The 12310-nt window shown below is 40.1% G+C and overlaps 1 protein-coding gene across 1 annotated transcript; it reads left to right on the top strand.

Moving 5' to 3' along the window:
* The first annotated feature begins 95 nt into the window (after positions 1 to 95).
* ptpn2a (protein tyrosine phosphatase non-receptor type 2a) lies at positions 96 to 12273 on the top strand. The gene is made up of 9 exons (XM_020638528.3): positions 96 to 310; positions 1554 to 1644; positions 1747 to 1847; positions 2451 to 2549; positions 3771 to 3908; positions 4267 to 4476; positions 6818 to 6982; positions 8163 to 8353; positions 10482 to 12273. The coding sequence occupies exons 1-9, from the start codon at positions 254 to 256 to the stop codon at positions 10669 to 10671; spliced, it is 1242 nt and encodes a 413-aa protein (XP_020494184.1). The 5' UTR covers positions 96 to 253; the 3' UTR covers positions 10672 to 12273.
* Positions 12274 to 12310: the final 37 nt, after the last annotated feature.

Genomic DNA, 12310 nt, shown 5'->3' with positions numbered 1-12310 from the left:
ACATCCACAGAGAAGTATGACACTCGAATGTTTTTTTGTTTTTTTTTCCGGCAGGTTGAGATAAACACTTAACTGGCAACCCGAGTCAGTCAGTCAGCGTGCGTGCAGTCAGTATTGTGCAGGAGCAGCAGACTCCCCGCAGGGATTCCCAGGGTTACACAGACTGTCGTTTAGATGGCTTATAGAAAGGAGTAACTCAGTGAACGGCGCTGCAAACACTCTGTGATCATCCCGCGACACCATTTACGACACCATGGAGCAAGAATTTGACGACATTGACTCGTCCGGGGGATGGCAAAACCTTTACAATGTAAGTAGCGACACTGGGCCTCTCGTGTTTCTATGACGATCGGTTGCTAACTTACTTAGCCCCAGCTTCCTTCACTAATGTTTGTTCACTTTTAAGCTTTCATGCGATTCACTCGGCTGTGTTTAACGTATAGACTTAATCATATTGTGTGCAGGAGAAACATAGGATAATGCACTCGGTGAAGACAACTGAGAAAGTAACTAAGCAGCCAGTAGACATTGACTTCCGTAGCTAGAAAACGTGCAGCTGCACAGTCCTCATAGTTGAGCTCAGTTTGCTAATGCTGGCTGACGCTAGTAGACGTCAGCTGCAGTTTCTGAGAACTCGTCAGGACTTCCAGAGAAAAGCGCATGTGTTTTTACCCTTTACCACCAGCTGTCTAGAAAAAAAAAAAAAAGAGCCCAGCATTTATAATATTTCATTCTGACCCTGTTTAATTTTGGCTTTGATCCGGTAATACTGCATGAAACCTCTAAGTGGAGGATTACATGTTACTGGTGGCGTTTTACAGCCAAACATAACCCAGTTTTACAGTTTTGGATGATTTTAGCCGACCTAAAAATACCAGTGTAACAACGTAAACAGTCACTTAGAGGATACAGAAGATCCTGAATCTTGCAGTATTGGTAACAGACAATGCACCGGGCAGCTCTTGGTAAAGAAATGTTCTTGGATAGAGAAATAAAAATGTAGAAGTAATAGTTTTGTTAAAGAAATAGTCCCTCAGTCACTATCCTACAGCGTTACTGAGAACTGATGAAATTCAAGGTAATTGCAAAATTCTGAGAAGTAGGATTGTTTTCCCCATGTGCACTGACATGTTGAAACTCCTGATGTCTGTCAAAGCTTAGTTTATTTCTTTAGGTGCCTTTATTTGTGTTTTTATAAGTATTATACTCTGTCACTTATCTCTCTAAAATAAACTAATAACAAACCTGTTCAGTTGAGGCTTGGAGAATGTCTTTGGCCGCACCCCGTACACATCATGAAAACTATGTGTTGGAATAACAAGAGCACACGACAGCCCTTTGACAAATGACAATCTGAACAAGCAAAGCTGGCACGTCCGCTTTAGGTGACAGTTCCAATTAGTCTGGCACAAAAAGACGTGGTGTTATAGCGAGGATGTTACACAGGTGTGCTTTACTTTCCTGAATTTCCCCCGGGGATTAATCAAGTATTTCTTTATTCTGATTTCTAACACTATGTCCTTCCTACTTTGTCTTTGTGTCTCTCCAAACAGGAGATCCGCAACCAAGCCAGTGAATATCCTTACAAAGTGGCAAAACTTCCAGTGAATCGGAATTTGAACCGCTACAGAGATGTCAGCCCATGTGAGTCTTGATGACGAATAAGGTTATTAGTAAAAATGTGTAAATGTGGAATGACGTCTCTGTGATTATGTAATTTCCCTGTTCTCTTTAATCTTGTTTCAGACGATCACAGTCGTGTAAAACTTGAAAACTCTGAAAATGACTACATCAATGCAAGTCTCGTCATGGTGGAAGAAGCCCAAAGAGCTTACATTCTTTCTCAGGTATGGTTTTACATCAATGACTCTATATGCTCATGTTGAATATATCGATGGATCATTTGAAGAGTAGTGTGTGCAGGATATCATTTTGATGTTTTGTGAACTTATTGGTCATGACAGAGAGCTTAGCAACATGTCAAATCTGTGGGCTTTTTTTTTTTTTTTTTTTTTTTGATTGCTCGGGCAGATATGTCTGCTCCACCTCCTAATCAAACTGCTTTCCATCCAGCCTGATTCATCTGAAGCCAATCAGTTTGAGTTGTTTTAATATGTCGAGTGCACGCAGTTGAGGCCTTTTTCTTTGTCAAAGGAAGAATGTGCGACTTTTTGATCCAATAGATGTCGCCCTTGAGCGCCAGCATGAAACCAAAACAAACTGCTGTTTGGAAACACCTCCGCTATTCTGAAGCCTCCGCCCTCCTCCAGCGACACACCTCCAAACCCCCCCCCCCCCCCCCCCCCCACTTGCGTTAGCACAAAGGAGTTATCAATTTGAACTCACACAAATGAAATGAGAGAACCCCACACATTTGGATTTGAGAAATGGTCCTGGTGAAATGATGGTCTTTCGTCTTCTGAATTTTCTTCTTCTCTTGTTTCCTACAGGGGCCTTTGAGGAATACCTGTGGTCATTTCTGGCTCATGATATGGGAGCAGTGCTCCAAAGCCGTCATAATGCTCAACAGAGTCATTGAAAAGGGATCTGTGAGTACACTTCAGTCACTGCTGACGCCGACTTCTTCACATTCCCATTGTTCTAGATTAGGCTGTGATGTTCCAGCATTCATGTTTCTTAGCTTTCATATCTTGTTAGTGATACTAGCTAAAGGTGTTCTTGATACCAAAAGAGCAGTCAGCATACCTTATCTGTGTTACGGTGTGTTCTGACCAAAAGCAAATTCAAATATTTGATGCAGCATGATGAAATACAAAGTCAGTGGAAAGATGTGAATTGATCGTTACAAAAATGACACTGGAGCAAGAAGTTTGTGTGATGCAAAATCATATACCCTTTTGATTAAAATGCATTGGATGACATAAACGCCATTCTCAAAAAAACAACAAGCAGGTTAGGTATTGTGAGTTGAACCAACAACATTTGAATTTTTTGACTGTTTTGACAAATCTACATCATGATTTCAGGGTTTATGCTTCCTGTGTACACAGTTTTGTTTATTATAATTAAATCTAGTTGAATCTGATGGTGTAGTGTTCATTTAGCAGCAGAGAGTCTTTAGCTGATGTGTGACATTCTAAATTCAGTCAAACTGTAACTTACCAGAGACAGATGGACAGGCGCCCAGCAACTGAAAAAGATTTCTAGTAGTTGAACTCCATACCGGAAATCCTGATATTGAGGCCGAGCCATCGTTACATCAAACTGAATGTTGGTGCCATGTCCCAAGTGGCTGAAAGCAGCAGTAAAGTTAATCCAAACAATCCCTGGAGAAGGGCTTAATAACCGAGCTATGCCTCCAGATGATGTTATGAGCACAGACGGGGGATTTTTAATTTTTTTTTCGACATATCTTTACAGATGAATACTTGTGTGTGTGTGTGTGTGTGTGTGTGTGTGTGTGTGTGTGTGTGTTGTTTAACCAATTAGGCTTCATACAATAATCCAGCTGTTAAAAGTACACATTTCATTTCACATTTTGTCTGAAAACTGATTTTTGTTTTTTGTTCTTAAATCCACTGCAAAGAATCTCTCTGTGTTTGGATATTGTTTATTTGTGCTTGCAAGGCTACATTGTATTTTGCTAAAAAAAATATTTTGATTCAATATCTAATAAATACATTCTGTGACACTATTTGGTCACTGGGTTCCAACGGATGTGCATTATTCTCTATAAGATTTCTGCCACACCAGAAAGCACGGCCTATGTGTCTCCAATGAGTGAAGTAAATACATTTGTGTCTCAACAGGAAAAGTGTGCTCAGTACTGGCCCACCACAGAAGAGCAACAGATGTCTTTCACAGACACAGGGTTTGTTGTCAGGCTACTTTCTGAGGAGGACCAATCCTATTACACAATCCGAGTCCTAGAACTGCATAACACAATGGTGAGCGTGAGAGGCAGATTATGAGATAATCACTCCCCCCCCCCCCCCCACCCCACCCCCAGATGCTGAGTGGTGTAATTTCAGAGATGATATTTTGTGAGATGAAAACTTCCACGTTTCATTTCTGTATTAGAGAATACATTTTTTTAACATGTGTTGCTTTATCCTGGCTCTATTTTCAGGGCAGCTGCCACGGGTCCTGATCATGACTTTACCTGTGCTAACTTGTTTCACTATTGTAAAAACCCAGTGTTAAAGTCTAAATGTATGAAGATGATCGATTCTAATCACAGTCGTGCTGAACTCTGTCTAAAGAAATGATCCAATCTGAGTTTGCATTTCGTGTCTTCTGTTGTAGACGAAAGAGTCCAGGGAGATCTACCACTTTCACTACACCACGTGGCCTGACTTCGGTGTCCCAGAATCTCCCGCCTCTTTTCTAAAGTTTCTCTTCAAGGTGCGGGAGTCCTGCTCGCTGGACCAGGAACACGGGCCCTCTGTGGTGCACTGCAGTGCTGGAATTGGGCGTTCAGGGACCTTTGCCCTGGTGGACACCTGCCTGGTCCTGGTGAGGAAAAAGGGGGAGAGGGAATTTCATCAAATACAGAAAATCGAAAAAAGGTCGATAAGGTTGACAACAAATAGTTTAAACATTGCTCAATAGTTTCGAGTTATGGCAAGCAAGCAAGATGAGATTTAAAGATTATGCTTACTTAATAACAGATGGAAAGGGAGAGGTTGTGGCATGTTGGGTGCATTTTTCAGCTTAGTTGAATACCTTGGTAATAGGAATAAAATGGAAACACATCAGCTCACTTGATTGCATTTTTAGGTTTGAAGAGGTTATTACAGTGTATGACAACAACAGTAAATCATTTATAAGCTCTTATGCTTCAGCATTATCAATCTAATATCAGAATCTGTGTTATTGCCAAGGTTTGGTGTTTTGGTGAAAAACAGAAGTCGAGCAACAATGTCAAAAAGCTATGAAAACAGTAATATTCCTGCTGATGAGGACAAAGAACTTTGATCATGTAGAAGGAGCTGTTCCATCTCGTCTGAACGTCTTAATGTAGATTATATGTGGCCACTTGCAGGTCGGTCTGAATGTCTTCGAAGCGAGACAGTGCGAGTTGAGAGCGTTTAAAGTGCCCGACGAACTTTCATGATCGGTGACGTGGATCGGCACCGAGATGAGAATTCTGTCAATATCGGATCCGATCTAATATTGGTATCGGATCTGATATTGACAGAATGCTTTTGTCCCATCTCTTAATTAAGGTCCTTCCGGTAGTTTGAAGGTAAAGACACTAACTTAACCAGCGAAAAAGGAACTTGCTTCAGATCAAAAATTCAAAGACAAGAGCTAAAGGAAACTGTAAAGAAGTGAATGTAACAAAGGAGATATTACTTTTGACTCTTCAACTGATCTCTAGGACTTTTTTAAAAAGTGAATCGAGACATTCAAAGACGCAGCAGTGTCGTTCTTTTCCATCACAGTGACTACAGGGAGACACAAGTACGGAGGCTTATCTACAGGGCGCCCTAAAGGGACAAAATAGCCTGTGATTGAAATGAACATTTTAGACCTTAATTGATCGCGATTGACAAGTTAATGCGGACGGCTAATAAAAATAATAAATAATAATAATAAATATATAATAGAATATGAAGAACACAAAATGTACAGAAGGTGCAATCGAGGAACTGTACATGTTTGCAGGTATGTACATGATCTACAGTGAAAATATCTTACAGTATACATTTCCACACTGTGTGCTTTTATAGACAGAAGAATTCTCAGGTCCAATGTGCGTTAATGTAATGTGGGGTTTCAGGTAGGGCAGGGGCATTAATGATGACGCTGGCAGCAGAGAAGAAGAAACTGTTCTTGTGGCGTGTCAAGGTTTTGGTCCTGATGGACCGCAGCCTCTCAACGGAGGGTCGGGAATAGTCTGTGTCTGGGGTGAGAGGGGTGGGCCACAGTTTTACCTGAACGCCTCGGGGTCCTGCAGGTGCACAGGTTGTGGAGAGATGGCAGATTCAACTATCACCATCTCTGCAGTCCTCCTGAAATTATCTAGATGATTATGTAGATATTTTCAGGAGTGCATATGAAAACGGCTTCAGTTACTTCTCTACTGCTCTCATTTAGAAAGGCTTTTTGCACTTCTTGCATTTGATGGTACCCATACTCAATACAAGTGACATAATCAGGGATGCTATTCGTTCGAATTTATCAGGAATTTCAAAATTTTCCATCCTGAAGAGTTGACCCTCGAGACTGAAATTATCCATGAAAGTGTTTCCCACACATGGACTATTGCTGGGCAGTTTGCCAGGTAGCCCATATTTATGACTGCCTAAGTATATTTGCCGTCCATTTCTTTTTTCTTTTTTCCTTTGAATCCCTGGGCGATCCTCACTCGCTCTCTCCTGCTACAGTTTAAACCCCGAGAAGAAGTGTCTGACACATGCTCTGCAGATAATCAGAGAGAGACATCTGCCTTTACATCCTTCTTTGTATTCAATGATTGTGGTGCAACGTCTCATGTTAAATATCGACCCTCTTATACTGTTGTTCAATTTGTTTTGTGCAGCTGATGACTTAATGAAAGATACTGCTAATACCTACATGTTTTGTAAAAGTGTTAAAATGATGTCATTTAGCATTGTGTGATAATGTGTCAGACTAAAGGAAATGTTTTCGTTCTTAAGGCATTCAGATTTTTAGTATTTGGAGAATACAGTAGATATTATCCTTATCACATGTCAGTGTTAACCAAAAATATTTTGAAGCTACTATTTTAGGACCACATAGTTGCATGGTGTTGCTTTAAGCCTTAAGTTTCCCTTTAAACAGTCTTTAACTTCATTTGTCTTCTTACACATCTTAATCTGTTTTGCAGATGACCAGGAGAAAAAACCCATCATCGGTGGACATACAGAAGGTGCTACTCGACATGAGGGAATACCGCATGGGTCTGATCCAGACCCCTGATCAGCTCCGCTTCTCCTATATGGCGGTCATTGAGGGAGCCAGACTCGTCCTGACAGACTACTCCGCAGCACAGGTAGCTCGTTCATGATGCTGTTTAGGCTTTAGTGCTCCTATGGCAGTGAGACTCTCCAACAGCCTTCGACTTTCAACTTTATTTGTAAAGCTGTTACCCCAAGCAGCTAGAGGTTTGAAGGGTTTGATAGTTAAACTGGTGGCTTAAAACTGCAGCAATTTCTTTGTCCCTCGTTTTTAGGATTCTCTTTGTTTGTACAAAATCTAGTTAACCACTGGGCCGAGTGGTGTGCGATATAACAATCTTAGATCTGGAAGGATTTGAACGTGTTGACGATCTGCCAATGAACACATTCTGTGTTATGTTTGATTATGATTTTAAAAAAACTGAAGTTAATCCTATCATGTCATTCAAAACAACGTAGCTTATAAACAAAGGCTGCAGAGCCTGTATGAAGCTCCAGCTGTAGGAACTCTGCAGGGCTAAAATAGAACAGAAACACAAGAACTTGGAAGTCTACATGTTTTTAAATGAATGCATCAATGCGTGACAACACAAAAAGAGAACACATTACTCGATCATAATTTCAAAGTGGTCCAGAAAACCTTAAAATTGTGCATAAATATTGATCAAATTGGGGGAAAGACATTTCTGATTTAAAAGATGTTCTGGGTGAGAGACCTCCAGACCCCCAACAAATATGTTTTTCAAATAGATTAAACTTGTCAGCACAGTTTTTGTGCATTTAAAAACATTACACAGGGATTTAAGTTTGGTTGAACTGGTCAGTAACTTACAAATTAGTCTTAAGATCAGTATGAAAAAATTGTGTTAAAATCGTGATTTTGCCCAAAAAAATCGCGACTGATTTTTGACTCTATCCACTGCCCTGGCTCTCTTTATAATGACATAAATAGCTCCAAATCATTTTTTTTTTTAAATGTAGTTAACTACCATTTCAAGTTTACAAATGTCAAAAGAAGTCCTCTGTTTTTGTGGTGCTGTAATGTGTTTTCCACCAAATAACCAAAAAAAACAGCAGCTGAGTTTTCACATTTGTCATTGCATTGCTTCACCTATGCTTTGGGGTTACCGGTAGCTGTTTATTACTTTTCTGTCTGTAAACTACAGATGTAAAAATGTAAGACCTTTACTGATTCACAAGTGTGGAGGTAACGCAGTAATGCCAACTGTTGAGGGAACTTAACGATTCCTTGTGTTGAATCTTTGTGTCGTTTAGCAAATCAAGCAGATAGTGATGTCCAGAGATGACTCCCCCCCTCCACCACCTCCACCCAGACCTCAATTCAATGACAGCAGGCCCAACGGTCAGCCAGGACCCTGTCAGGAGCCACAACCTGTCTCAGGAGACCAACTACCTGCTGGAGAGCCAGACAGCCAAGACAACAGCATTGCAGAGAACTCTGGACAGTAAGTAACAGCTCAGGACTCCTTTAATGTCTTTTTGATTTCTATTAGGGCCCGTGTTTGCAGACAACGCTTTTTGCGCTGGAAGTATTCACTATAGGGGTGAGGCTTGCCACCTCTCCAGCTACCACAACAACTTCCATATTGTGGAACTTGAACAAGCGACCCTCCAGTACCCAACCCAACTTCCTACAGGCTGAGCTACTGCCGCCCCATTGATCGACCTTGTTTAGAATGAATAGGTCTGTTTTGAAACGAGTGCTGCTACTTAGGGTCAGTAAGTTAAATTCTCATTCATTTAAGGGACTGTCAATTTTTAAGAAAAAATAATATCTTATAAGACTTAGAAAATCTTAAATTTGATAGTTAATGTCATTAATTTGAAGGTATTAATATTGTGCATATTTTCCTTTCTCTCTTTGAAGGTTAGAACTGTCAGTTGAGTTTAAAATTATAGTTTATTTTTTAATTCAAATCTACTGAATTTGATAACAAAACCTGGTGAGGAACTTAAACAAGAAGGGAGTGGTAGGAAAAAGGGGAGCAACCCTGTTACCAATAAATAATATAAGAAGACAACAGGAGAAAATAAGATGCACGCTTTATCGCCAATTTAAACACAAATTATAACTAAGAAAAATATTTGGAAAAAAAACAGTGTCCACCTCTCATGTCCCATTGCAATTCCTGGAAACCTTCCTGTTATTCACACAGTTCAAATGGAAGGGTCTCAAAAGCTCAAAAATTGGAAGATCCCAGTAATCAAAGCAAAAAATATGTATAAAAAGCAATGTATTGCAAAGTAATCACAGAGGAAAAAAAGATGTCCATATAGTGGGACTCGCCGATCTGGGAATTGAGATTTCTTAATGACCAGACCTCAAAGAGTCCTGAATTGATCTCAGTGTTCACAGCCCTCCAAACCACATATCTGCTTCTTATGTGTAGTAGGAAGCAACGAGAAAAGGAGTCAATATTTCAGTTTGTCCTCCAAGAAAAAAGCTTTCCAGCAGCTCTTCTCTGCCCTCTTCACAGGGGAAAAAAAAAACCTATAAACAATGCTCCCTATGTTCTCCCCTGGCCACGCCCCCTACACACACCTGTGTCTACCTAGCTGAAGCAGGACACATGACCAGGCCGACTGAAGACTAATGGTGCATTGAAGTGGTGTCGGACACATCGGAAAAACATGAGCCCGAGTTGTAAAAATGCTCATGAACACCTGCTCAAGTCGGAACAACAACTCGGAAACTAATTAGGTGCCTGACTTGCCAACTTGACGTCAGAATCGTCATAACACGGGGGGCAAAATATGTTTTGTTAATGTTTCGATACTTTTTATTAATTCACATATTGCACATCAACTTTCTGCTCAAAAAAAGTAACAATTACATTCCACAGATCTTGTTGGTAGCATCAACGCTGTTGTCTTTCTGAACTGAAATCACGTTAAGTCAGAAGAACGACTTCCCAACTGGTCAACCTGGGCCGCCCGAGCAGCATAAACATGACTCCACCAGAAACATGACTGACAGGGACAGAGACACCCCAAAGGGACCTTCTGAATAATGTTGTCTCCCCTCTAATCATTGTGGCCATGTCACAAGGTTATGAACCTCAAAAACTCTGAACTAGAAAACATAAGAGGCGTAAGAGTGAGTAGTCCTGTGCGTTGTTTTAAGGTGAAGCAGTCCTTTCAGGGTTGGACAGAAGCTGAACTAAAAGAAACTCACATCATTTAAAACACACAGCTTCATTCAAATCTGTGGAAGGGTGGACAAATGGTGGATCCCTGAGTGAGCAAGTATTGAAATGCTGCAGGCTTCATGAGGGCGAAACTAGTGTGTGATTGGTCTAAAACTCACTTAAAGTGACATTTTTCAACATGTTGAGGCTTTAAACCTATTATCGCCACTTTACAGCAGTTATTTATGTTTTTGTTATGTCTTTTTTTTTTAATGTTCACCTTTTGTTACATGTTCAAAGTATTTAAAAAAGACAATTAAAAAGATCAGATCATTCTTTAAATTCTTTGGCACATCAGCTGTACAGTGCCTCAGACTGATCTCATGTTCAAACTGGGTTTTTTTTTTGCTTACCCATAACTGGCTCTTCTTTTTTTTTCCCCCAGAGTCAGAAAACGTCACCGTGAGGAGAGGATTGCCAGCACCACGCAGAGGGTCCAGCAGATGAAACAGAGACTTACCGACTCGGAGAAAGGTCGAGAGAAGTGGCTGTACTGGAGACCCATCCTTCTCAACGTGGGTGCCGGGGCAGCTTTGGCAGCGGGCCTGCTGGTGTGCTGGATGTACTTCCAGTGAAACATCTGCAGTCACTTCTAACTGACTCATATTTTGCACCAGTACCTGGGATTAGGTACTTCTCTAGGTTTTAGATTTAGAAGGTAACATGTGCATAACTGAGGGTATTTATTTCTTAAGGTCAAAATGCGGGAGCGCTGGATCAAATGATTGTGTGTGTATATTTTTCATGTAAGATCTTAACAAATATAGTAACATCTCAGGATCTTGGTGCCAGCACGATGATTTAATTTCTTTTCCTTCTTGTCAATGTTGATGAATGTACTGTATCATAGCAAAATGCTTTGAAAGAAACTTACTAAAGTTGCAGTACAAAGCAAACAAATATATATATTCTAACAGGTTTGTTTTTGAATTCTTTATTTTTAATGGTCAGATGTGTTTTGATCATCTTTGGATTCTTTTTACATTTCAAAAAACCTTGTGTTGACTGTCCTTCCTACCTTGGATATGTAGGAAGACTTACAACTCAAGAAATCAGCAATGGCTTTTTTTCCTCTTTTTTTTTTTTAATTGTTAGTTGAAGTTGCATTTCATGCATGCATTTGGACGTTCTCAAGAGCACCACTTGTTCTTCCATTCACATTAAGCAGGGCATCCCAAAATGGCCAGATATATATTTTTTGTGACGGGACACTTCATGGGGAGCTGCCTTGCTGACATTTCAAACTCGGCCAGAATATTAACCTTTAATTTTCTCTTATAAGAGCTTGATTTTTTTTTTTATTCCATAGATTTTTGCTTGTACAATTTGTCTGGTCCTTCACCGCATATAGCGTGTGTTTACCCACTGGATGGGTTCATGTGTGTGTATATGTGTGTTCAGGTTATCCCACTGTCGTTTTAAAGAGGAAACCAAAGCAAAGCTGTTTGATTCTCAGAAGAGTACAGCCAAGAAGGCTGCTCAATGGAAAACCTTGTACTCCAAATGTGTGGAATGTAATTTCCATCCGATCTTTAGTATAACAAACACCTGCATTACAAAGTGATAGCACTGTAGCTTGCATTGTGTGTGACTTCTTAATTTGAAACTATAGCATCCAGGAATTGGTTTTCAGTTGACTTGTACCAGTCTGAAACTATAATAGTGCAATGTAGAAGTTGGAGGCGAGCACTTTGGATAAAATGCCAGTTAGGGTAGTAATAGTCTACATTTATCTTTACCTGTTTGTTTGCTGGTTGAGATAGCTTTTTATGTGCCTTGAAGTGAGTTAAATGGAAAAGTGTGTGCTCCAAGCTTTCCTAGCATGATCAGTTTAGATGACAGCTTATGTAAGCCGGTGTTTCACGTGTAACACGAGAAACGGCGTTGAGAGTTTTGTTGTAAATGGACGTGAATGTCATTATACCCCCCGTGTATGCGTGGGAAGAGGATTGGCTAGATACCACTCTTGGACATTGCTTTTACTAAGATCTTATTTAACCCAGAAGAGATACGTGTGAACGTAACATTCCATTCATTCTTGTTTTCCACATAAGATTTCAGGGGAGTTTTGTACACTGCTGAACTACAGTGAAAAACATGGCAGATGGTGTTTTAAAAAAAAGAAAATAAAACACAAAATACTTCTTAAAATAAAACATTCACCTTTTTTTACCAAACCTTGTTGTACTTGTTTTTTTCCTCAGAAAAGAAGCT

The sequence above is a fragment of the Labrus bergylta genome, chromosome 8 (genome assembly GCF_963930695.1).
Source record: "Labrus bergylta chromosome 8, fLabBer1.1, whole genome shotgun sequence".
NCBI classification, from domain to species: Eukaryota; Metazoa; Chordata; class Actinopteri; order Labriformes; family Labridae; genus Labrus; species Labrus bergylta.
The sequence above is the reverse complement of the archived record's forward strand: the minus strand, read 5'-3'. Positions and strand labels throughout refer to the sequence as shown.

Coding starts and splice junctions, on each gene's coding strand:
- ptpn2a (XM_020638528.3), top strand. CDS start 254: ATGGAGCAAGAATTTGACGACATTGACTCGTCCGGGGGATGGCAAAAC. Junction 1,848..2,450: donor GAGCTTACATTCTTTCTCAG/GTATGGTTTTAC, acceptor TGTTTCCTACAG/GGGCCTTTGAGGAATACCTG. Junction 4,477..6,817: donor TGGACACCTGCCTGGTCCTG/GTGAGGAAAAAG, acceptor TCTGTTTTGCAG/ATGACCAGGAGAAAAAACCC.